The sequence below is a fragment of the Astatotilapia calliptera genome, chromosome 20 (genome assembly GCF_964374335.1).
Source record: "Astatotilapia calliptera chromosome 20, fAstCal68.1, whole genome shotgun sequence".
Lineage (NCBI taxonomy): Eukaryota > Metazoa > Chordata > Actinopteri > Cichliformes > Cichlidae > Astatotilapia > Astatotilapia calliptera.
The window spans coordinates 4930967-4958278 of NC_137441.1; the positions used below are offsets into that span (position 1 = coordinate 4930967).

Below are 27312 nucleotides of genomic sequence, written 5' to 3' on the forward strand. Positions count from 1 at the left end.
ATGTGATATTTAGCATTCAATCATATCAGTCACCATTCTTTACACAAAGACACTGTAGTATTATTTTCCGATGGGAGTGTAATATCCACATGTCACCACAGGGAGGCATGGCAGGATTCAAAAAGAAAAAACTTGATTTACATCACTGGATCTCAAATAGAAACAGATAGATTTGTCTCCGTCCCAACGGTGCATTGACCTATTATCATGGCAGCAGCATCATGACCTTCCCATGGTACACTGCTTCCCTCCCCTCCAGCCCTCTATGCCAGCCTCACTTAGCATCAGAGCCCAAGAGAGTCAGTACACCCATGAGCCTCACCCGAGTCACTTAGTCTCATTATGTAAGAGAACAAAGCTGCCTGCATTTATTTGTAACTTTATTTTCATCAGAAGCGATACACAGTCCTCTAAACGCATCATCGTTAGCCAAAAGGCTGGTTTTAATCTCTTGAGAATGAACAAATGGAAGAAAGGCGCTGCGAACGGCTCTGCAGAAAAGTGCTTTAAAAATATGAATTCATGGAGAGTACTGGGTGTTCTAGAAGCAGAGAGGAGAAAGGAGATGTTTACAGTTTTCCATTTAATATAGAAAACCCCACAAAATACCTTGTGACTAAGATTCTTCACACTTGACAAGACTGACAAATAATGAAAGGCTTTCTTTTCTGTTCATGTAAGCTTTTCCAAGCTCCTTCTTCATTTTCCAGTTACTTCTTGACCCACATCTAAAGTCAGAGGTCGAGATTACAGTTTTTGTGTCTTGAAACTTAATTTGGCATGTGAGGATGATACCAGGAGAAGCAATTAGATAATGTTCAGTTCTATTATGAGAAATGAAGATAATTTATGTTGAGCTAAGCCTGTAGGAAATAAATGCAAGGCAAAGTAAAGTGTGTGTGTGTGTGTGTGTGTGTGTGTGTGTGTGTGTGTGTGTGTGTGTGTGTGTGTGTGTGTGTGTGTGTGTGTGTGTATAAACTCAATCCTCATCATCAGATTACAGCTCTGTAATCTCTGGAATCATCCATGTGGTAACGTTTAATAACATATCATAATGTCATCTTTCTTTCTATGCATGCACGCACACACACACACACACACACACACACACACACACACACACACACACACACACACACACACACACACACACACACACACAAAATCCCTCTTCCAGTGTCATATGAAAAACACTGGGTAATCCTGGGTTCGTGTTTTCCTAACTATAGATGAGTCCCTCAAATCCAAAAGATGTGTTTAAGTTTTTGTTAGAAACCAAATTTGCTAAATTGGCTTAAAAAAAGGATTTCGTGTTAAATTATTAATTTAAAGGCCCAATTTATTATTAGTTTTTGAAACAGCTGTTTTATCTGTTTGTCTTATTTAAACTAAATATGTGCCACTTTGATGATATTGCATTATTAAAAAAAACTATCAAGCTATCAAGACAGGCTTTAGAAACAACTGCTGAACTTTATTTCCAAAATACGTGTGTACTGTGTGAAGAAATATCAACATTAAAGTTAGATTTCAAAGTTACTTTTATGTCATCCACACATTTACGGACACACTTTGGTTAAATTCCCTCCACCAGATGCTTTTAGTAGCCATCAACAAGATTCTGGAATAATTCCAGCTTTATATTTAAACACTCTTCCTGACAGACTTTATTTAAATTGGTTGGTTTGGTGGATTTTAAAATTTGGAAATTTAAAATAGGGCTGAATTCTGGGATTTGCGAGCTTAATGATAGCCTGCTTTATCCATACAGTTTTGATGTGTGTCAGGGATCATTGTCCTGTTACAACACCCAACAGTGTCCATGTTTTCACTGTCTAACTAACTAATCGGAGGTGAAGTTGCATATTTTGGAGGACGTTGTCATGCTTTTTTATTATTTCATCCTTTCTGTGCAGCGCATCAGTGACATTGGCGGCTAAACAGCTGACATCTGGTAGAGTGTTCTGAGGTTTGAAAGTCTCACCCTGACTCCTCTAAACATCCCTCGTGTCATTGTGGCCAAATATTTCCATATTTGTCTCATCTGACCATAAAATCTTTCTCCAGAGAACATTTGGCTTGTCCATGCGGGTAGCTGAAAATCTGGGTTACCTCTAAGCATCTGATGGTGACAGTTTATGTCTTCTTTCAGACCTCTGCAAATTGGTGACACATCTGAATATGTTGTATTTTGTGTACTTGTTGAAACTGATGATCTGCAGTTGTTTATGAATGGCTTAAAAAGACCAAACGTATATACAGCTACAATTCTGTTAGATCTTCACTGAACAAATGTTATAATAATAATAATTTATCTTAAATTGCTGTATGGATGAAAATAAAATGTAGCTTAAAAGGGTTGATATTTATTTTAGATTTTACTTTAAAAATGCAGGAAGGTGATCTGGTGGCTCTAGTTTGCTGCTGCAGGAGTTGTGCTGTATAATTTTGAGCCACTTGTCCCTTAGAAGGAAGGTACTCTGTAAATCAATGCAAAACTGTTCACCTTTATGATGAAAGATCTCTGTCCTGATGTGGTCCATTCCAGGATAACAGTGTCTCGATCTATATGGAATGAGCCATCACAGAATGGTTGACAAGAAAGAAAAGGATGTGAATTGTCTGCTAAGACCTTCATTGTAATCATATCTCAACCCAGCTGAAGACCTAAGGAAGATTTTGAACATATTACACAAAACTCACCACCAGCATCTCGACTTTTACATTGTTTTATTTCCATTAGTCCTAAGAATGCAAAGAGAATCAATTCCAAGACCAACTGAAGCACTCGTGGCACACATTACACGCCCTATCATAAATAAACTTACAGCATATTTTGGTCTTTGTTACAAGCCCTAATGTGAAGCTTTAGAGTTTCGGATAATTGTTTTTGTACATAACATGATATCATGCAATTGCAACAAGAATTTCCAGTGAAATGGAGCTGAGTTAAAATGACATCAGCTTTGGATCTCCATCCTGTTATTGTTCTAACTCAGCTGGAAGGTCGGTTGCAGTTCATCGGTTGCTCTGCAGATGTAGGGGATCAGGAGGGTTAGTGTACGATGACAAACTCCAAGCCTGTGAGGATTACAGTGTCCTGTGCCCTACAGGTTATATTTAGCAGGGTACCAGTCATGCTTCACAGTGTGGTTGTCCTGCCACACCGACCAAGTTCACTTAGCCCAGTGGTGGTGTCACTGCAGGGATCAGTGCAAAGAAAATCCACTGAGGTTTCATAACAAAGTGCCAACAGCCAATCAAAGCTGCAGTCAGGCAACGCTGCAATGACAGCTCAGTTAGTGCCTCAGCAGCCCTCATACTGTGCGGTGATGTGTAGAAGAATTACATAGATAGTGCAGGAAATAGTGATGTTACCTAAAAGAAAAGGAGCAAGGACAAAAAAGAGAGGGGAGATATTAAACTCAGGAAATTAAAACAACATCCTGCTTTTAATTGTACAAATATTTGTTGGGTTTCTTTGGATTGTAACAAGGGTTACGGATGTATTTTTTATTTTATAGGTTATTTAACATGAACAAAGCAGAATTTACAATTAATTAATGTAGATTAATTAGTCTCAAATAAAGATTTGATCATTGCAAACAAACCTTAAGAAGTAATGTAATTACTTTTGGAACTTTTTTAACCCAGCATGTAGAGCTAATGTCTCTAAAAAATGCCATTTCTATTGTTATTATTGTTGTTTTGCAGTTGTACATCAAGCCTTTTATGGTCAGTACAGTCACATTATTAACCAACAGTATGTTGTTGTTTACAGCGTGCCTCAAAACGTCATTACGTATTCCCCCAGCTGGACCAATGAGAGCACAGGAGGGCGTAAAGCGGTCTGGCGCCGGGTAAAAGGGATTTGACAGTAGCAGGTTTCTAGCTGATCCTTCAGTTGACTTCCTCAGTGGGGCCGAGACAGAGACGATGGCGGCGGCTGCCTGCAGCCAGCACACCGCTGTCACTACCGCCACCGTTAGTGGCAAAAAACCGCATGCTAACAGAGAACATAGCCGGAGGAACCGTGAGAACTCTCGACGGAGACAAGCGGCTCTTTTGTTTCTCAGTAACATCTCCCTGGACGGCCGGCCAGTCCAGAGTAATTCCGCTGAAAATCAAGGAACCCGCCACCACAAACACAACGACTCGGAGGGAGCAGACTCCAGCTCTGCGGCGGGGGCTGCAGCCGGTTTGTGTCCGGATACCGGCAACAGTAGTAGCTACGGGACATTCTCTAATGTACCAGCTTCCGTAAGCAGCGGGACAGTCACTCATTCCGCGGCACCGAGAACGGGACTCACCACCGTGCCGCCGATTCTCGTCCTGCCGTCGGACACGGACTTCAACGATGTGGGGAGCACCGAGGTGTTGCTGGAGTGTCGCAGAGGCTCGTTTCCTTCCTCCGGGAACAGTAACCTGCTCTCGGCGTCCCCTTCCAACACCAGCCTGCTGCCGTCGCCGGTGGGACCGCGGAAGTCGTCCACTTTGCTGTCGGTTCAAAGCTGTAACTCGGTGTCCTCAGAGCCGCGACAAAGGTGAGATATATACGGCGGCGTTTCTGTTCTCTAATCGGGTGAGCGGTGCCATCTGAGCCTGGCTTTCAAGCTTGAATTTGCATGTTTGTCGTCGGTATTCCCCTTTAAACAACACCTGAAAGTTAACAGGGAGACCAGCTCGGCAGGTAGACTGTAGCCGGAGTAGTTTAGTTTGACTTTGACTCGAAACAGTCTTTCTTGTTCACAAACTGAAGCACCGACATTTCATGCTGAATGTGAGCTGGTGATCCCAGAGTTGATGTGTGAGTTCAGCTACTTTTGCTCCGGTCCACTCACTCCTCAGACATTTAAGGACGTTTTAGGACGTGTCAGCGGTCACGATGCAACAAATTCACGGTTAGTGTTGCTGCCTGGAGGTAACCGTGAACTCAGAGCAAGAGCTTGTGTAGTACAGGACTCATAGCAGTTGAATTTGGGACGCAAACTACTGAAAACCCAATACCACCAGCATTTAATGACATCAGACTCACGCTTGCATTTTTTCATTTAGTGGCGTAATATCCTTTCCTAGAAGAAACAAGACATGTGGTGACAGTGTTGTTTATGTCTTTAACTAGGTTGCATTGCGTGGGAAACGGCTGGCATTTAAAAACGAGCTTTTGTTCTTATTTTGTTTCCTATTTTTGGTTTCTGTCTAATTTAGTTTCAGTTAGTTACCGGAGTAACAGTGTGAGGTTTTGTCTTTTTAACTATTCCAACATAGGTGTAGCAAACTCTTGACTCACTCTCATGCAGACATCCCAGTTAGGGTACCCAAGAGCCTGCAACACAGATAATAAACAAAACAAATTGAAAGTTGATAACCTATAAAATAAAACCTATACCTAAAAAAGACCTATAAACAAAATGTGTTTTAAGAAGCGATTTAAAGAAGGTTCCTGACTTCTTGACCCTTATCTCCCCGGGCAGTTAGTTAAAAGCCAAAGGGTCCTGATGAAAAAAAGCAGGGTCACCTTTAGATTTAAGTCTGGACTTTGGAGCTGTAAGGGTTGCACTGCAGTGTAGCCTGGGCCTAGACCCAGATCTGTGGTTTAAATGGGAAGGGCAAAATCTTAAAATCAATTCTAAAATGTGCAGGAAGCCAAGACTTGAGTGATGTGATGTTTGCTAAAACCAGGAAAAAGCTGCACTGCTGCGTTCTGAACTAATCAAAGTCGTGAGAGTAACCTGTTCAAGGTGTTATAATCAAACCTCGAGGTCTTAGTGTGAAAGTACTGTTTTTATTCTCAAGATCGTCGTTGTTTATGTGTTGTTCACCAGGTTTATGGGCAGGCTTATCTGTTTTTTTTTCTCCCTTGAGAAGGTTATGTTTTTGGTAGGGTTTGTGTGTATGTTTTTCAGTCTGTAAACATGGCTCGAAAAGTATTGATTGAATTCTGATAAAACTTTGTAGAGGTGCAGAGTGGGGCCATATCAGCAGTCCTTTAATATTTGTCTTCAAAATCAGCTTAAACTGGCAGAAAATGGACAGGAAGCTTTATAACTTAGAAACTATCATTCTTACACTTGTGGTGTTTATACAGTACTTTCTGAATGTTGAAAATAAAGATTTACAACATCATGTCACATTTGACCTCTGACCTCAACTTCAAGGATAAAATTTCTCTGAAGGTCAAAGTGATGATGATAATGATACTGTAGCTATTTAAAGTGACAATAAGTTTTAAGACTGACAAGAACATGTTGGCACGGGATTTGTTTTGAGTCTAGTTGAATAATTTTATTATGACATTGTTATGTACACTACAGTAACATGTATTTAGATGGTTATAAGCTAACAATTTGAGTACTTGTATAATTAGGGCTGGGTATCTTCACTGATTTCTAGAATCGATTCGATCCACGATTTGATTTGATTCTATTCAAATCGGTAAAATTTTGCCTCAGACAGTCAGAAATATTATAATTCAGATAACGCATCAACATTTCCATATTTTTTGTCTATAAAAAGAAAGCTGACACTTGTGAGACTTTATCCAAGGTGTGAGCATCACAGCAGATGTCTTTGTGTCAAAGTAGCTGAGGATAAAAACAGAAAAACATGAAGGTGATTTTCCTGGCCTGCGATTTTATACAAATATTCTGCAGTAGATCAAAAACGAAAGAAAACCATGAATCACCTCATGAACATTACCTGATGCTGCTGAAGTGAAGCAGAGAAGAGTTACAGAGGTTTTATTAGAGACACAGCTGAGCGTTTTGCATAATTTACATAAGTTTAAATTTGTTCAGTAGCCTATTGAACGGCAGAAATGAGGCTTTCTTGTCGGACGTAGGCAAAGGAAAAAACAGCGTCCGACAGCGCTGTAAACAACGGTAGACTTGCGCGTAATAAGCAAGCGAATAATGCAGAAAACAGATTTTTAGACGGGAAACTGTCCTTGAAGTACACACACACAGAGACAGCGCGCTTTGCATGAAGTGTGATTTTTATCATGCTGGAAGCAAAACAGCAAAAATCAGAGGGAATTCATATTGGAGAGAAGTAAAACCTGCAGCTTCAGAATCAGCGCAAAAATTACGTAAACACAAGGCACGGACCCGCCGATGGATCAGAATCAGCGAGCTGTCAGCTTTCAGCCCCGACCGTGTCCGTGCCGTCGGGTGAGAAAGGCGACATCTCAATGATTTGATGCGTCGGCGGGTCCGCGCTTTGTGTTTACGTCTTTGTGCAGAATCCGTGTTCCTGCTCTCATTTACTGTTTTAGCTGTTTGGTGGTTGTTGAAATTTTGTGAGGTTTAACCTGAGGGCAAAATAAATGTATATTTAAAAATCGATTCAAGATTTTAATGAATCGATATCACGTTATCCAAGCTAGAATCGATTTTAATCAATAATCAAAACCCACACCTATGTATAATGTATCTGAATAATTATTTTTTGGAAAACAGGCCAAATAAAAATAGCCTAAACTTTGCCCTTATTTTTACTGCACAATAAACTTCTTAAAGTACATTTTTAAAAGAACAACAAAAACAAAATGAATCTATACAAAGTACAAAACTATGTCCTTAAAATTAAATCGTGTATTAAGAGTGCGTGAATCAAATATGACCTAAGATTGAACCTTGTGGTACACCATAGGTGAACAAACTGTAGAAGATAAATTACTTGCATTGAGAAAGTTTATTTCTCAATAAGTTTATTATTTGGTTTCATTGACATAAAATGAAACCAAATAAGTGCACTTTCCTCATGCATGTTTTAAGTTGATCTACTACTTGAAAAGAATGAAGAGAGTCGTGGTTAGCTTCAAGAGGACCTGCATTGTGTAACGCGCTAAAGCATAATTACCAACAATTTTCTTCATGTGTTGGCAAATTTTACTCTATTAGCAAAGCCTAAAGCTAAAGTAAGGTCCTTTATACACTACCGGTTAGAACACCCCAATTTTCTAGTTATTTATTGCAATTCAAGTCCAATGAATACCTTGAAATGGTACAATGATAAGCTGTGAAATGCCAGAGGTTAAAAAAGGTAAGGTTACACAAAACTGAAAAATAATGTACATTTCAGAATTATACACAAAGGCCTTTTTCAGGAACCACAAAATGGGTTTACTTAGTCCCTAAGGACCCCAAAGCCCTTTACACTGCATTCAGTCATTCAGGTAATGGCAAGCTACATTGACAGAGCCGAGGCTGCCGGACACTGGCACCACCAGGCCCCCTGACCACCACCAGTAAGCAAACATGGGGTATCTTGCCCAAGGATATTTGGCATGTAGACTGGAGGAGCCTGGGATCGAACCACCGACCTTCCGGTGAGTAGGTGACCCGCTCTACCACCTGAGCTACAGCCACCCAAAAGATAACCAGGCTAGACCAGAACTACCCCAGGAAGAAGGAGCAATATCTGCCAAAGGTGACACATCAAAGTAGACACATTTGACTACTTTGATGTGTGAAAGCTGTAGAATATATTTTGGTCTATAAATTGATTCCATGAGTTCTTTTTTAACTCCAATTGCTTATTTGTGTTATGCTTTTTTCAGAGTGCAATGACACATTAAACTGCATAATTTTCAATAAAAACTGGAAAAATTGGGGTGTTCCAAAATCTTTGACTGGTAATGTACTCTTTATTTTGTTTTATTAGTTGGGTTTTATTTCTTTTTAGAGTTTTAATTTTAAATGTGTACTTTTTTTATTTTTCACTTGGCTTTTATTTTTCAACCCTGGCTCGTTTTAGTTGACTCTGATGACTGTGGTAGCCAGCTGTAGAAGCCAGCGGCTTTGTAGGCAGGATATGAACCCAGAAACGGTTAAAACCACCAACAGACGTGCCGAAGACGAGCTGCCTTCTGTACCACAGTAACCCCCAGTCGGTTTCAGTGAGGTGTTTACTGCTCTACTTATGTTTCTCTTCCTGAAAGAGGGGGGAATTCAGACATGCCTACAAAAACAGATGGAAATGAGCTGGATAAAAAGAAAGTTGCAGCAGCAATGAAAGTGAGAGATGAATTTCTTAACATAAAGCCTGTGTGTGTTTTTTATTTAGTTATTTAATTTTTTCTTGAGTGACAGGGAGTTTGTGTGTTTATGATGCATTCTCACCTGGCAGCGGTTCATACACGCTGATCCTGCGTGAGTGCTGATGGATGGATCAGCATCGTCATCATGTTGGCAGCGCTTCAGACCCAGAGAATGCCAGCCACGCAGCGATAAACACCGCTTAACCTATTTACACCTAACAACAGGCTGGGAAATTACCAGCAGATAACAGCTCATCAGTCAGACTGCTGCACCAGCCTTCAGCTGCAGCTCCTGTTGTGTGAGGATTTGATTAATTTACTGTGATGATGCACTTACAGTGTTTTATTATTTTTCCCAGCAAGTGGGCTGCCAATAATATTAATGAGTAAAATTTACACACCTAATATTGGTCTGTGATGTCAAGAGTGTGCGATGTGAGGATAAACTTCATTTGATTTGATTTGACCACATTATTATCATTTTTGATGGTCATGAAGTGTGAGGAAGTAAACAAAGGATCAAATAAAACCACGGACAGGAGGATAGAAAGATAGTTTGAAGTGCCACAATTCCAATTTTTATTTTATGTCTCATATTTTCAAGCTCTCTTTGAGGCCTTTCAACCTTTGCTTTCGTCTGCAACCTTTAGCTGCATTCGTAGAACAGTGCCCCCTAACAGTGCAACAAAGCACTTAGCTTGTTACTGTAACCATGTCTTTAAATTAGTGCAGTAATCATTTATTAATGCTGAAACACTTTCTACACTCGGGCTGAAGCGCTGCTCACTCGCTCGCTGCAGCAGGAACCCAGTTCCCCATGTAAGTCATTAAACTTTGATCCGATTCCCACCAATAATCCACTCGCTGGTTTAGGAGGGAAACTGTTCTGCAGATTTGGGGCTCAAAGAGCTGCTGAACACATAACAAATGTTGAGTTTCCTGTGTTCATTGGTTGCTGGGCCTGGTTTTAAACACACTGTTCTTCTCACCTAGACTCTTCCTGGTGTGATGAAGTTGGCCATCATCAGACATGACCATCAGTCGCACTCTGTTTAGCCTTGAGGTTCAGTGTGTGTGAAGTGCTGCCAGCCAGCTAGCCAACCACTTCATTTGCCTGCTGAGTGAACAAACTGTGAAACTGACACTCTGTTACAGAGTAAGGACACTTAGCTGTTAGCTAACACACTTTCACTGCTGCTGTTTTGATACACCTTCACTCTGTTCAAGGAGCTTTTTGATATTTGATATCTGGAGGAACTTAAGCATCTTTCTTTCTTTCCGACAGTGGGTTTCCAGTCATGTGTGCATGATATTGAAGACTAGTTTTAACAGGCTTTCATGCATGGTTGGTGGGGCTGTGTATCACTGCTTGCTCATGGTTTGATCCATATCTTTCACACATGATGCATATGCACAGGCCATATTTTCGGCACCTGTTTTGTGTTAACCAGTAAAACGACAGCTTGACCTTCCCACTCAGCTCTCTCTTCACCAAAACACAATGGTAATACATCCACATCTCTGCAGACGCTGCTGCAGTCACTTTTTCCTGTCCTCTGCTTGTGAACGGCGGCCCGGAGATTCTTCGTAAACACACTTTTCTGCTTAAGAGCCATGACCTTAGACTTGGAGGTGCTTATTGTAATGTTTGCAGATCGGCTGGTTACAGCAAAGTGGAGTTATCTGGCAGTGCACTCACTTGCACTTTTGCTTTTCTCAAACTGTCTGCTCCCACAGCTAATTTCATGTGACTGCCTGTCACTGTTGCTTTTCCCTCCGTTTTGCCGGTGTCTCCATTGCAAGTAAGTGGCAAGGTTTGTTATACTCCCACTGTACTTGGTAGTATGCAGTTTATCACGCTGCAGTTGTTATATCAACAGCCGTTTGCCTGTTTTTGGTCAGGAAATGGTGAATAACAAACACAAACAGAACCGATTTATGATGTCTATATATGTAGTGGTTGCTTTGTGATGTGCAATACATGCAATATACTTATTTTTATGTGGAAACTAAGGGTTTCAGGGGGGAAATAAAATACACAGAAAAAAATTAACATTGGGTCAGCAGTGGGCAATATCTTGAGATCATACGACGGCCCTTTAGGGCAGAATTCCACTTCATTGTATCTCAAATCTCTCCAAAAATTGAGTTAAAATGATGTCACACATGGTTAGTTTTGCATTAATAATTACTACTCACACGGCTCCAGTTTTACTCATTTTATCAGGCTTTTACGTTTTTGGCACACTTACTCAGTTGCGGTGCAATAAATCGACACAATTGGAGACGTGCTTTGTGTAAGCCTTTTTAGTGCTTGTGGTCTGCTTGTTTCTGGTTCAGCCGGTGTCCCTGTTCTGGTCTGGATGTTTGTATATTCTTCTAATTTCTGGATACAAACCATGTCTTTTCAGCCTAAAGGGCCCGTCTTGCATTGTTTTCACTCTGATTCGATTGTGAAATTTCTGATCAGAAATCAGCACCATGCTGGTTTCTGTTTACGAAATAAATGGCAAAATCAGGATGTGAACTGCATCCAGTGTGTGAACGTATTGTGGTTTTGATCCATGTAATCGGGGGCGATCGTGGCTCAAGAGTTGGCTCAAGAGTTGGGCGTTCGCCTTGTAATCGGAAGGTTGCCGGTTCGAGCCCCGGCTTGGACAGTCTCGGTCGTTGTGTCCTTGGGCAAGACACTTCACCCGTTGCCTACTGGTGGTGGTCAGAGGGCCCGGTGGCGCCAGTGTCCGGCAGCCTCGCCTCTGTCAGTGCGCCCCAGGGCGGCTGTGGCTACAATGTAGCTTGCCATCACCAGTGTGTGAATGTGTGTGTGAATGGGTGGATGACTGGATATGTAAAGCGCTTTGGGGTCCTTAGGGACTAGTAAAGCGCTATATAAATACAGGCCATTTACCATGTAATTATGAATCAGATCAGTCAACCCTACTTGATGCTCTCCTCGTGGACTTTCTCTGTTCTTGTAGCTGTAATTTTGCAGTATTATGAAAATGCTGGTTGCTCTTTTATGAGCGTATGACAGATGCATGAATAAATGCATGTACGTGATATTTTGAAATTGGATGCATCCATCATTTGTTGAATAATACTGTTGAATTTACTGCACAACAGAGCACAAAAACAGTTCAGCTGATATCCAGCTTCTTAGTTTTGATTATATTACATAATGACTTTATGTTTGAGCTCAAAAATGAAACAAGATAATTCAGTTCAGAAGGCATAAAAGATTTTTTTCTTTTACAGTTTTATTGCTGCTTTTTTTGGAATTTAGGACAGTGTGAAGTTTCAACTGAACTAAACCAAAACATTTATTAGGACACAGTCTGAAAGGGCGTAAAGCATGTAATGACATAATCTAATTCATGATTAAATTTAACCGAGCTTTAATCTAAACCTTAGGTTTTATATTTCTTTATATCGCTCTCCAGCTGTCCTGGAAGAATTTCTCTGTCTGAGGGAGAAAAAAGGAGCAGAGACTTACAGAGCACCGACTGAGCAAAGTCACCAAAGGGTTTTTGTAGGTAATTTAAAGTGAGCGTGTCAGCCTACTCAGAATTTTGTGCTGCTGAGGAGCATTAAAAACGAGGTGATGGTGCTTTTTCGTAGGGTGCTGGAGTATCCTGTCTGTGCGAGTTTGGCTGGGTGTCAGTTATGTTGTGTGGGTGCATGCGTTTGTGTATCTAAAGGCCTGTCACAGTAATTATATTATCAGCACACTGCGTGATATTTGGATATGACCTCAACCATTTTCCCTTTGATAGCAGATCTACATAATAACAAGTGCAAAGACTTTTATGTTCCACCTTTTAACTATTGGCTCATTTTGCATGGAAAGGTGCTTTTGTCACTTCGGGACTGGTTATGATTTTCTTCTGCATTTTTCCACAAGATTCAAAAGTACTCCACCAATTCAGTGTTGTACTTCTACAGCAGACTCATAATTTAAAACAAAAAACAAAAAACAGGATACACCTTACACACTTGTGTCTATTAAGTTGATGTTGCACTGATGAGGAGTTGCTACCAAATCCTTAAACTCAACTGTCAGAATCAGCCTTCGTGTTGTACTTTTCAGCCCTCAGCTGTAATAGTCTGATGATATTGTCTCCACCCCTCCCTGATCTCAAGGTCAAGGTCACAAGGTCTTGTCTTTTTCAGTCTTCTTGTACCTGCTGATCTGGGTTTGCTTTGCAGACAGCCACTAATTAAGTTGAGTCAAGCCGTGTTGACAGTAATCAGCCTGTGTGTGAACTTTGCAGGATTAATCACACCTGTGAGCAGTCTCATCAGTGCACGCTGCTTTTCTAGGTTACTTAACAGGATCTTGGCTGTCCTCAATTCATAGATATGAGAATTTAATAGTGATACTACAATCCAAAGGAAATATGTTGATGTCTGTGTGCCTTATCGCCTCAGCTAAATATAGAGGGGAATACCCTGCATATCTATACGTGCTGTGGGCAAATGTCAATGCTTATATCTGATTGTGACTCCTGCGCTGACTCTGTTTTTAAGTACAGCCACCGTTGACATCATACTTGGTTAGTAAGTCCCATTTTGAAGCTTCAAGCTGAGTTGTTTCCATCCAGCTGTTTGACAGCAGAGCAAGGGCCAGATGTGACTGAGAAGTCCATAAATGCTGCATGTTTGTGGCTTACTGAATTGTCAGTCGCACGCTGAGACACACTCGGCTTCATTCTCCTCCTTTCTGACTTGAATTCAATTAAAGTATTGAAGGACTGTTGTGGTGAAGAGAGAGCTGAGCCGGAAAGCAAAGCTCAGGTTTGAGTTGATCTACATTTTAACCCTCACCTATGGTCGTGAACTCTGGGTCGTGACTGACAGAACAAGGCTGTGGATGCAAGCAGCTGACATGAGTTTCCTCTGTAACGTGGCCTTCGAGAGAAGAACTCAAACATGCGGAGCGAGCTCCGCGGAGGAGATGAAGTTGTTTGGACATCTGATCAAGGAGGCATCCTGATCTATACTAAGCCATTAAAATGCATAATCTTACATTTGCCCTAAATGTCTTTTTCTTTTAGTGCACAGTGTAGGTCTAACATCAAGAAAAAACATGTTTGTGCCAAACGCAGTATTTTTTAGCCTTAGCAAAACACACCTGAGGACTTTTAGTTTTCTTTTTTCCTCCAAGACTGACGCAGCAGATCAGTTTTTGTGCCAGGGGAAACACTAAATCTCTCCTGACCTACCTATTAGGCAGCCACTCAGTCAGGCCTCTTTGGCTGAACTTCCCCTGGAGGTTCAGGTGTTCCCTGAATGACTTCATAGAGTCACTGACATCTAATTCAGACTGACTAAAGAGGGTGGTTCCTTGTTTAAATGGAGATTTTCCACTTGTGACATCAGGCTGAAAAGACTCGCTGAGCTCATTTGCATGGATATGTTTTAGGATCTTTGCATCAGTGTTCATTAAACAGTCTTTTACTGCCAGGAGTTTGTAAGCAGTTACTGGCTGAGAAAACTGGAATAAAGCAGAGGAAGAGCAACTGAAGGTCAACACTAATCTTCTCAGTGGAACCGGATGAAAGAGTGAAGTGGTGTTCACACAAGCGCTGTTTTACAGAAGAAGCTGTGATCTGGGTGTAATTAGCAGGACATTCGTGTTAATTTAATCGCATCCTTTTAAACCAGATCATTACCTTTTACTGGCTGTGAGACACCATCATAGATCCAGCATCACTTTAATGATGTAAAATACCAGGAACAACAGTCCTTCAATGATTAATGTGCATTTTATGACCTCAGAATTGAAAGGAGGCACTTAAATCTCTGAACATCCCAACAGTCGCCAAATAAGTGCGGCTTTAAAATGGACCAATCAAACGTTTCTCTTCTGATACTGGTACAGATTCCTTTGCTTTAGTTTGCTCCCGATACTGAGTAAGAGTTTGATACCAGTGTTGGTGTTCTTGCTTTTATGTGCAAGACATCAAGGTCTTTATTCTACTTTTCATTTGTCTCATGAGAACATTTGAATGCTGCCATTTATGGGTACCCACTCAAGGAAGTGGGTTGGATGAGGCACAGACAAAGAGGAGATAACGTTAATGTTACCCTGACTACAATAAAAGCTGCCTAGCATGTGTTTGGCCACACATTATGAAAATGAGAAAGCGGGGGTGAGGCATTTAGTCATGTCAGCTCACTTGTCCAAACTTTGCGGTTAAACCTACTCTAAACAAACAAACAGCAGATAAGACACACCTCCAAACTGTTGAGTCTTTGCTATTAGCTTCCTCCAGGCCGCTGCTGCTGAAGCGTGGTGTAGTAAAGACAGAAAAATATAACATTTAATTGAATCCATCGGCCCATTATCCTTATCCAAACAGGCTTTTTGGGTCACGATTGGACTGATATCCAAATATATTGGACAGTTACACCCTTATTTAATTCTTTACAGCTTTTAAATGGCCATAAAAGGCACAGTCACAGCAGTCGTTTCAACATTAGGAAAAAGCTATGATGTGGGTCGAATGGAAGATAACTATCATTTTCTTTAGGAGTTGATTGTTTTGAGTTTCTTTTTCTTCACTTTATCTTCCTGTTTTTGGTTTTGTTTTTTTCTCATCATACTATATTGTTTTGTGGTTGTTTGTATGTTGCCAGACATACGTGGTGTCATGTTGCAATTCCTGTTTCGTGATGCCTGTATGTGGCTCTTAACACGTAGTTATTGCATGTTAGTGTGGTGAAAGCAGTAAGGTTTAAAGACTCTTCATGTAATAAATTAGCTGGAAATGATTCAGACTAATAGAGTTTGTTTACTGTTATTTTTTTTTTAGTCAAGTCAAGTGTCTTTGTCGTTCCAAACGTGCACTGATACACTACACAGTGAAGCGAGACAACGTTTCTCCAAGACCGTGGTGCTACATATGACATATGGCAGACAATCTACACAGGACTACATAAAGTGCAATGTGCAAAAACCAAAGCAAAGACAGTGCAACAGCAGACAGAACAGAACGATGCAGGCACAGCAGTGCAATAGAAATGTGCAAAAGACTGAGCATTTTTATTCACCTCCTTCAAGGAAAACTGAGATGAACTAAGTGTGGTTTCAGAGAAAATCTCCTTATCAACAAAACTGAACACTTTTCATGCTAAAATAACTTTAAACTACCCAAAAGTAGCTGTTCTTGCTTCGGCCTCTACTACAGTACCTGTCTGCTTACTGTGAAGGAGATATGTTTTGTACCGTAAAAGCAAAATCTGTGTGGAATATCAGTCAGCACTCAGGCAACTGATATGTTGGATATTTTCCCTGCCTCTCGCTCTCTGTCTGCACACACCAAAAGTGTTGCAGAATTTGTTGTCTGAAGGAGTAAACTTATCAGATTCAACTGGAAAACTGATTAGTACAGACTTTGACACACACACACACACACACACACACACACACACACACACACACACACTGTGAGAACAAACAAGGGGACCTGGAATCTGACTGACATCATCTGTGTGTCTTACAGTGTTTGTGTTTGTCTAAACATGCACACCTGTCCAATGAAACCCCACTCCCATCCACATCCTTAGCACACGTGACGCACAAACACACTTTCTCGCTTCACATCAGCCTGACTGTTCAGATGATTCTGGTACAAACTCTGAAGTCACAGATCAGAAATTTTAGAAATACTTCAGAGGAAAAACGATCCAGAGCGACATTCCCATTGTTGGATGGTAGGAACTAGGCTAGGCGAGGCTAGTGGTACTGACTAGTTAGCTTTCTAAAGGAAGCATTTTGAATTAGCTCTTTGTGTGGGTGACTTCTCTTGTAGAAGAATGAGGAAGACCTCCTTTATGTCTCTTATTTACCACACTCACCAATCAGTAGCTGCATAAATTGCTTACTTTGACATTGAAATATGCTCCCTTGGCATCTGGGTTCTTATTTTTTTTACACTCTCTGCACCATAAAAATATAACCATGTACTCTTATTTGTATCAGCCTACCATGACTCACTCATGCTACTTCAGAGTACTTTAAATCTTTTCTTAACAAAGTGATATGTTACACATGACTTGTTACTTTGTGTTTTGCAGAGAATGTAAAAGTGAAATCTCACACATGCCCACATGTGGGACAAATTCTTCTGCTAATAAAGATGCTCATCAGTGCATTCCTCCCACAAACCCACCGAGTCTTATCAGTCACATCCAGTTTGCAGAACTTTGTTCTCTAGAAACAGTTTAGGCTTCTCAGTAGGCTGATGAAGGGTCATTTCCTCTCACATGCTTCTGCTTTACTGTTTACTTTGTGCGGTTAAAGCCTTGTTAGTAGTGTCAGAGTATCTAAAACAAAAAAACCCCAAAACAACCTCAGCTTAGTTTTGTCTCTGAAAGTGGACCTCTGATACTTATTTTTCTATTTTCTCATTCAGTTATTTTTGTTTCTGTGATTGTTCTGAATGTTTGTACTAAACATAGCCAAATAGTTAGGTCAGTGTATATGTAAGAAACCTGTCAGCCAACATGTCTGGCTTCAGACTGACTTAGTTTATTTTGTTTTGTAGCTGCCTGTGTAAGGATTGGGTGATTTGCTTCTTAGTTTAATAATAACGATAATAATGACGACGACGACGACGACGACGACGACGACGACGACAACAACAACAACAATTGTTTTTGTTGTGCTCGTCACGGGTCACCTCTCACTCACAGCAGTTTTTCACAGGGAAAAATGTGCGGTGCAACAAGGTTACAGAGACGAGATAAATGAGCATTTCCGCAGATACGATCGTGCTTGGATTTAAAAATCAATCCAGCAGTCAGAAATGCCCTCCGCCTGTTTTCTCTCGTTTGGTGATGATTATTATGGCTCCTTGTAGCTGCTACACAAACACACATGCATGAACTTACATGTATAAACTCGCCTGTGCGTGCTCAGAGACATCTGTGCTGCATGTGTCAGTCATATTTGGATATGACTGACACTGACTGGGGGTATTGGTTAAAAATCACAGCGAGTTATTCCCATAACCTTTTACCATTATTGATCCCTGACATGAGCATCACAACCCGGGTCTGGTCTGGACACAGACATACTGCACAGGGAGAAACGTAACCACACATTTGTTAAACACTTTAACGAAAAACAGCTTTGATTTTGAAAGATTTGTAAGAAGCAAGAGGACAGGAAACATTTTTCTAGGAATCCAAAAGATAACCAAGAAATATTACGTTTTGGGTTTTTTGAGAAAAAAAAGAGGAGTGAGAGAAGAATGATAAGAAATAATGGAAGTTTTTGTTTTTTGGACCCAGGGGATCAGGCTGAAGGCGAAGCAGAAGGCGTTTGTTAATCCGGTGACGTAAGATGCGCAGCAGGCCTGCTGGGTAGACTTGTGTGTGTGTGTGTGTGTGTGTGTGTGTGTGTGTGTGTTGCTCAGTCAGACGTCCATGCAGTGTAATCCGTGTGGTGTCCGCTGTCTGTCAGTCACTGTCAGAAGTGTGGACACTGTCCTTATACACTGCTGTGTGTGTCTGTTTGTGTGTAGGATGGAGATTTAAGAACAACATTTAATCTATGGTTTGTGTTTTTATTAGTTTCTATGTTTGCTCAGGATTTAGCATTTAAGTAAGTGTGTGTGTGTGTGTGTGTGTGTGTGTGTGTGAGAGAGAGACAGAGAGAGGGAGGGACACTTTAAGGCATTCACACACGCTCATGCAGACAAGTAAAGACAAAGTGATGGTATGAGAGCAGAGTGTTTAGAATTTCACTTGCCATTTAGTTCCTTTTTTTTACATGACTGTTCTTATTTTAGTCTGTAGTTCCTGCCTTATTCAAACCAGTTACACTGATGTGCAGCAAAGCAAATCTTTGAACGCCACCAGTGAACCTATGAAGGTAATGATGCCAATAATTAATGATGATTTTAAAAATCATTATTAATGACTGAGACAGGTATTATTTTTTATTATTATTATTATAATTATCATTATTATGATTAATGACTGTTGCCTCATAGCACGTAGGTCCTAAGTTCACTTCCACCATCAGGCCAGGGTCTTTCTGTGTGGACTTCACATGTTCTTCCCGTGTTTGCGTGGGTTGTCTCTGGGTACTCCAACTTCCTCCCACAGGGTCAGGCTGATTAATGATTCTAAATTGCCCATAGGTGTGAATGTTAGTGCGAGTGGTTGCGAATGTTAGCCCTGCGGCAGACCTGTCTGGGGTGTACCCTGCCTCTCGCCCTATGACAGCTGGGATAGACTCCAGCCCCCCACCCCCACCTGCGACCCTCAATTGGATAAGCGGAAGAGAATGGATGGAATTAGAGTGACAGGTGCAGGTTTCCTAAACCTAACTATGTTAACTGACCCAACTCTCAGTGAGGTCAATCATGACATCCTTCTCTGGTTTGTGTATTTTTTAATTGTGTTGATTTAGCAGTAGATGTGCAGACATGCAAACAGATGGTTCAGAGTAATGAGCTGCTTGTGGTTTGGTTCTTTCTGGCTGATATGAGATGACTTTAACAAGGTCAGTATTGCTGCGTCCATATTTAAAATAAGACTTAAAAAATATGTTTTTTCCAACATGAAACTATGAACAAAAATCATCTGTGCAGAGCGAGACATACAGGAGAAATAATAATAATAATAATAATAATAATGGATTGGATTTATATAGCGCTTTTCAAGGCACCCAAAGCGCTTTACAACGCCACTATTCATTCACTCACTGGTGGAGGCAAGCTACGGTTGTAGCCACAGCTGCCCTGGGGCAGACTGACAGAAGCGAGGCTGCCATATCACGCCATCGGCCCCTCTGGCCAACACCAGTAGGCAAGTAGGGTAAAGTGTCTTGCCCAAGGACACAACGACAAGGACAGAGAGCCCGGGGATCGAACCGGCGACCTTCCGGTTACAGATACGCTTCCCAACTCCCTGAGCCACGGTCGCCCTGAAATGGACGATAATAGGCCTTACAGGTTTCATATAATAGTTGATGTAGGTACTTATTATCTGTGTTGCCTTTTTAACAACTTGTTTTTCTCATGAGAGGAATTATGACTTTGTCCAAAACCAAATGTTCAAATGTTGGCTGCACCTAATTAGATTTGTAATTTTAATTATGATTTTAGCTCCCAACATGAACAACTTCTCCACTCCTGAGTTGATACTTGGGTTTGGGTATCTGCTGATACTAATTAGTGGTCTGACACCAGTGTGGAGTTATTATCATGTTTCTTCATTTTTACTTAGAGACTAGGAGTCTCATGTCATATAAAATGAACCAATGAACCAAAATCGATGGATAATCCTGATAAATAATCATTAAACCTCAATCCAGTTGATTGTGATTTGTTGTTGTTGATTTTTGCACATGATCTTGCAGCTCTATCTCAGATGAGAATGATAGGGCATTAACATTTAATCTTTTTAGAAAATTATCACCATAATTATTGAAAATAATTGTGATTATGCTTTTTTTCCCATAACCAAATGGCCTGCTTCCTAATGAATTGGCTTCATTAAAAGTGGATTATTAGCCCTGATTGCATGTACTGATGTGGCAAACCAGCAGTGTGTCAGTTAGTGCACAGGTCATTTTTCAGTTTTCATCCAGCCTCGGTTTATCACCAAAGAACACCAATTAATTGTGTCCTGGTGTTTGAGTGTATGAAGTTACTCTTAAATGTCCTGTGATGAACTGAAGTGTAATATTAGAATGAAAGCAGATATTTTTGGACCAACATAAAGGACTGAGAGAGATGAAGGCAACGAAAAGTAGTGAGGAGTTAAAAGTAGCTCTGGCGCAGAGGAGAAGATTATAGCTGTTTTTCAGACTTCATGGATAACGTGACATCTCCTTTGTTGTGCTGTGACTGACTTTTCAATGGATCTGTCTGGTCTCAATAGCTCTCATCGCACAGCGAGAGAAAGAGGTGAAAGCATGTGGAAAAGAGTGTCGGTGCTCAGTTTAACTTCAACTGTATGTTAGTGTTTTTGTCCAGGCACTTAAATGAAGAGACCTCCAAATAGCTCCATAACTAAATTATTATGACAGTATCTTGTCTGAGATATGTTGGTGTCTGTATCCTAAATGTTAGGAAGTGTTTGTTTTTTTTTATGATAACTTGAGTGTAAGTGTAACCATCAGTCTATGACAGGAGCTTCTACAGGATCTGTGATAATGGCAGTCTAAGTGAGAAAGAAATTATAGTGAAACCGGCCACCTTCAGAAAACAGCCTGTCACCACATGGCCTATACTTAAATGCAAAGACCAAAATATGACCTGACTAAAATATGACAGTAAGTTAAAAATACACATTCCCATTTCACAAGTAATAATAGTAATAATAATAAAAGCTTCTTTTGTGTGACAGGGTGTGTGAGAAGGGGATGCAGTGACTGTATGTGACTAAGCTGGGAGAAAATAAAGCGAGTGACTGAAGACGAGAAAACACGTTTCAGTGAGGTAGACAAATGGATGTGGAGATCAGGCCAATAAAGTGCAGTGTAAAAATATCCAATAATCATATCCAGCTGGCTTGTACCAGTTTATTTTAGGCTAAAACAACTCGAGCTATTATTAGTGTGACTCTGGTGATCATGACTCAAACTAAACAAAGTGACTCCGACCCAGAAAAATTCATCACTGCGGTTCCTAAAAACAGGAGCAGAACCGAACCTGCTCGCTGCTCACTCGCTGTTTCCTGAAGGTCGCTTTATTTCTAAAAAATGCACTTAAACACTATTCATTCAAATCCTAATGGGTCGACCTAAATATTATTAACTTGAATCATCACTTGGGTTTCACTTAGTTCAATGGTTTTGTTTGTAAAATCATAGTTTTTCATTAATGTACTCTGCAGCAGCAAAGTGTTTGGTTTGGCTTAGTGTGAGTATAGAGAACAACCTGGGAACTCAAATGTTCAAACCCCCAATAAAATGACCCCAAATCACCTTTCTTACAGCTGCAGTGAGTAGCTATGGCTCAGGTCATCTTCTAATTCAGGCCAGTATCAGAAAAAATTGTAATAATTGTAATAATCACCAAAGTCACAAATTGTCATGTTTTTCTGTGATATCAGCACAACTTTGAAACCAATATAGTTAGTGTCTGTTGTACTTATGAGCCTTAAAAAATGGCAGCTGCTGTATTAACTGAAGCCAATCGGTGTGAATGTCTAAATCTAATTAATAACGTTAACTGGAACCGTGATATGTGGTGAAAAACCATCAACCCCCAACCTTGAAATGCAGACTGTTTTTGGCTTTTCAAAATAAGAAAATGTTCATTTTGTGCACGTGGACATGAATCAGTACTGCTCATGTGGGACAGATAAAGAGTCACGTTCAGTGACATGAAATTTGGAGTGGGAAATTTGTATCGAGGAACACGAAAAGAAGCTCAAATTAATTTCCAAAACCACAAATCAATACATAGAGACTGTGACTGTTTCACAAACTGCCATTTGAGTGTGCTGACTGCCCCCTCCAAAGGTACGTATGTCCTTGAAATCAAAATTTCAAAAGTCTATCAAACAAAGCCTTGTGTGAATGCATAAATATGTCTCGTTAGGGTAGAATAACCATTAAAACCAGTCCATTTCCAACTTTCAAGTAAATCACAGCAGGATGCACCCACAGTAGATCATTTCACACAGCAATTGTGACATAGTAATAATATGAGTCAGTACAAACAATAATCTACAACACAACCTACATCATTATATCTGTATCACTGAAGGAGAAAAAAATACCACTTAAAAGTAGGAAGATATGTTTATTATTATTCTACTTATTCTGCAGAATAGTGTCACTGTACCTATCATTCTTCAGTTAAAACTGCGGCCTCCATTAATGTCGTATTATCAGTTGTAAAAGTTCTGGTATATCAAGTTGGCAAAGAAATCGATGTAAAGCAGGGGTGTCACAAATAAGGCCCGGGGGCCAGAATCAGCCCAATCTGGCCCACTGGATGTCTTTGGAAAATGTGATTGTGGTGGTAATAACTTTTGGACTTTTAATTGTATTTTCATAAAGTTAACATCTTGTCCTACTTTGCCAGAGTCATTCATACTAAATTAATTAACAAAAACGTAGCAGTTTGTGCAACGAGTTCCCAGAACACTTTCTGTAGGGTTGTGCATTCATTTCTTATGATTTAAGTGCAGAGAACTGTGCCGACTGACTTCTTTTGCTACAGCAGCATTTCTTTATCATGTAGAAAAACTGAGACATGAAATTGCTCTTCTTCTTATAGTGAGATACAGCTTTAATATGCAGTCAAACTTCTTTACACTGAGGGAAAATGGATTTTCACCAGTTCAGACCACTGAAAATCAAAGTGTGGTCCGTGATGTAAAATTAGTTTTGACATTCCTGATTTGTATTTGAATATAAACGCAAGACGACATTAGAGTTTGCTTTTGGCTAAACATCCTCTGTAAGAAGGAAGTTATGAAAAACAAAATCAGCGGTAAACAAGATAATAGCACCTCGCGTGGTTGTACCCTCAGTATGTCTTTATCTGATCACCAACAATCATCTTCCTTAGTAGCAGCAAGGGAGTTATCACTGGATCTTTCCGTTCCCACAGAATGGGAATTTTCCACAGCATCCCAGACAGATGAGGCTGGCTGGTTCTCATGAAAATGGGCTGCTGGTCAGAGCGTTGTAATCACGAGCCCGCTGATCCACAGCTCAGACACTGGGACAGATTTAGACTGGGAGAGTGGTGGCGTCAGCTATCTCTCTCTTTGCAGATATTGTTGATGTTTATTCCTACAGCGTTTCCTCACTCAACCCTCCAAGCTGAGAAAATAATTTCAAGATAACTGACAGGGCTGTTTATCATGACAGTGCAAAAAAGCCATTCTGTTAAATGTCAGTCACACTCCAGCTGAGGAATTTTATGATAATTGTGTTTGGGTGTCTGATTGTGGTCTCTCCAAACAGGTTGTTAAAGCCAAATTGTTATTTGTAGCTGCCACTCATGAGATGAGTTACTGTCATTACTGCAGCTGCATATTATTCACCCACGTTCGTAAGAAGGGCTGGGCGACAAACCTCAAATCTTTTTTTGTCAGTGTCATAAAGTCTGAGTACCAAAGGTAGCACGGACTTTCTTTACTTGTTCTTGCTAATTTAACTTAACATATTGGAACATATTCTGTATGACTTTCATCTGTAGATGATGTTGGAAGAAAAAGGTCCAGGTAAGTTGGCCTTTCTCACATGTACCAGGAGATTATCCATATTGGATATGTCCCAATAACTGAAAATGCTCTGTGTGGGTTTAAGGATGGGTAATATAAAGAAAATTTGCAGTAATGATATTAATAATGATATTTCTGACCATATAGAAAAAAAATACAGTTTTATTAGCGCTTTCAGGCAGTAGCATTTATAAGGTATACGTGTAAATAAAGGGTGTTCTTCATCCTTTCCCAATGAGCTGCTGTGATTGTGTTCATTCATTACAGCACAAGTCAAATGTGACTACAAAAGTAGCCTAGGTAGAGTTATCCCTGAAATGAATAAGTGAAAGTATAAAATAACTGCTTAACACTTTAGTTTAATGTTAACTAAAGTGTTTAACATTGTAACTCTTCAGGACATGTACAGTATTTTCTATTTAGAAAAGTTGTTTACTACCCCCTTTAAAGTGCGTCGTTTTGACTAGTGTCGTCGATACTTTTGTATGAAATTTCATGTATCATGTAAAAATGTATATTTTTTTAAAATTTTTTATTTACACTTGTTTGGGATGGATTGGAACGTAAAAGCTCTTCTTCTGTCTGAAGGACTAAAAGTAAACCTCATTTTATCCAGAATCCCGGATCTTGTCTGAGTATTTGATTGGTTTTCATTCCATCTTTGATAACTTTGTCATCTTTCTTTGTTTTACTTTTGGTTCCAAACATCAACTTGTCCCCATGACAACCACGGGCAATCCAAGTGGAGTAGTGTCCTGCTCAAAGGCACTTAAGTAGAGCAAGTGTTTGCTCTTGTAAAAGCAGATATGTCTTTATTTGTCTTTATCTTAAACACTGAGCGCCATCATCTTCGTCATATCCCTTACCATTAACTTCATCCAGTGGGCTCTTTCCCTTCCCACACAATGGAAACAATCCACAACATTCCAGTATGCCGCTCACTGATGGTTCCCTTGGAAATGGAATGCTGAGAAGATTCCATCACGTGAGTTTGGCTACCAAAGATAGAATGTTTGGGATTGATAACAAATGAGGCGTGACAGCTTAGAGGGCTTTCGTGGCTTTTTTTATTTTAAATCTATATTTATATCCACAGGAGGAAAATGATCCATGAGGCTAAATGAAATTGTGAACTTCTGTACTGTGCAGCTAGTGACGTGATGTGATTGAGGTTGGCGGTGCCGAGTTCAAGTTCAGTCTGCACGTTGAAGTAGCATGGAAGAGACTGAGCTCAGTGGATCTGACATAGAACTAACTAATTAATTAATGAGCCAATGAAGTTAAAGAAAAGAAGGATGCTTATTATTAAAACTCTCTTGCAGATGTGACCAAAGTATTGTAAACGAGTCCCGCATGGTTCTGAAATGGCACCAGGCAGGCAGTCAAAAACGATTCATGGGAAAAGAGCGAAACATTTAATAGATTTTCAGGGACATAAAAATGTAATGAATCACGGCACCGCTGCACCATCATAATATCATTTTAATTAAGTGTTTGACCAATAAATGTGGCCAGAAATTATTTAGGAGGTGATACGTTGCTGTTTGAATCAATTTAAATTCCTTTGTCAATATGTGAATTGTGTGTTTGGTCGGGTATTTGTTGACCAGCAGAAGGCAACAATCCTCTTAAAGCCTCACATTCAGATGTCACAACCCAGATGTTATAACTGCATAACACACATGTACACAAACACACACATGCACACACACACAGCAGCTCTCATCTCCCAGTCATGTATTACTGAGTCAGACAGTGAGCAGCAGCGATAACAGTGATTTAGACTCCATGTGGTGTGGGATCAGCAAGCCGACCATAAAAAACAGTAGCAGATGCTGTGTGTGTGTGTGTGTGTGTGTGTGTGTGTGTGTGTGTGTGTGTGAATTCATAGTTGTGTAAGCGTTATGTTTCCCAGCAGACAGCCATCTCTCTATGGGCTTGCAGATCAAATCTCCATTGGCTCCTGTGAGAGTGTTTATAAAATGTTCTGCTTAAAAATATGTTATATTGTCCGTCACGCAAATGTTAGGGACTGTATTGAATGATGGCTGTAATATTGTAGGAAGAGATTGGATATGTTTTTTCTGCATGTGTTTATAACATGTTTTCTTCAGACTTTTTGTAATGTTGTTTCTCAAAATAAAAATGATTGATGTATGAAACAAAAGCCATTTATAAAATGCACAGTAAGGTTGTTTTCTGTTTCCTACCAATGACTCCTGATTATAGTCATGCACACTGTTACGTGGGGGAGAAACCATATAAAATCACCTGTTTAGGAAAGTCGCTAACCGACTATTGTCAAAACTGACGAACGATAGGAAGTACGGAGTCACATCATGATATGAATTGTTTTTATAAATCATCTTGGGTTGCAAATAAAAACTGAATGCAATGGTTTGCATATTTTATAAATATCATCTTTATACAACACAGTATGTATAAAAATATGTATAAAATATTTAAAGTGAGAAACGGTGCCATTTTAGAATAATATGTGCTAATATTTGCTCTTTAACATGAGGAGACCAGTTGCTAAAATTTGGCTGCTCGGCCATCCTGGGTCTCCTTTGCTATATATTTAATTTCATGGTGCTTCACATGTTTTCAGTTGGTAAAAGGTCTGGACCACAGACAGGCCAGTGCAGTATCCTAACTCCTCTTACTGCAAGAAGCTTCAAATCCACCATGTGGCCGAGGCCTTTCTGTGTGGAGTTTGCATGATCTTCCCATGTTTGCGTGGGTTCTCTCTCTCTGGGTCCACACCCACAATCCAAAGACGTGCACTTAGTGGCATTCATTTCATTGGCAATTCTGTGTGTGTGAATGGTTGTCTGTCTGTGTTGTCCCTGCGACAGGACGGCAACCTGTCTGAGGTGTACCCTGCCTCATGCTTTATTGTAGCTGGGCCACTGACCCTGGATTGTTTTAGCAGAAGAGAATGGATGGATGGATGGATGGATGGATGGATGGATGGACTACAGACAAGCCAGTTCAGCACCCAGACTCTTCTGTAAAGCTATGCTTTTTAAAAATTATACAATTCCTTCCTTGAAAAGAAGTCATCT

At 40.2% G+C, this 27312-nt stretch overlaps 1 protein-coding gene and 1 long non-coding RNA gene across 3 annotated transcripts in view; one reads left to right on the forward strand and one right to left on the reverse strand.

Annotated features, from left to right (window-relative positions):
• Positions 1-2713: 2713 nt before the first annotated feature.
• Positions 2714-4449, reverse strand: LOC145423110 (uncharacterized). Its single transcript, XR_013904219.1, has 2 exons — positions 4311-4449; positions 2714-3378 (listed from the first exon to the last, which is right to left on the reverse strand). It is a non-coding gene; the product is annotated as an uncharacterized LOC145423110 (long non-coding RNA).
• cables2b (Cdk5 and Abl enzyme substrate 2b) overlaps positions 3832-27312 on the forward strand; it is a 46738-nt gene continuing 23257 nt past the window's right edge. The window contains exon 1 of one of the 2 annotated variants that reach the window (XM_080295277.1): positions 3832-4544. In XM_080295277.1, coding sequence (XP_080151403.1) covers positions 3937-4544 — 608 coding nt within the window. In that variant the 5' untranslated portion in view covers positions 3832-3936. The remainder of the gene's footprint in view (positions 4545-27312) is intronic. The other variant, XM_026153813.2, reaches the window with a different exon arrangement.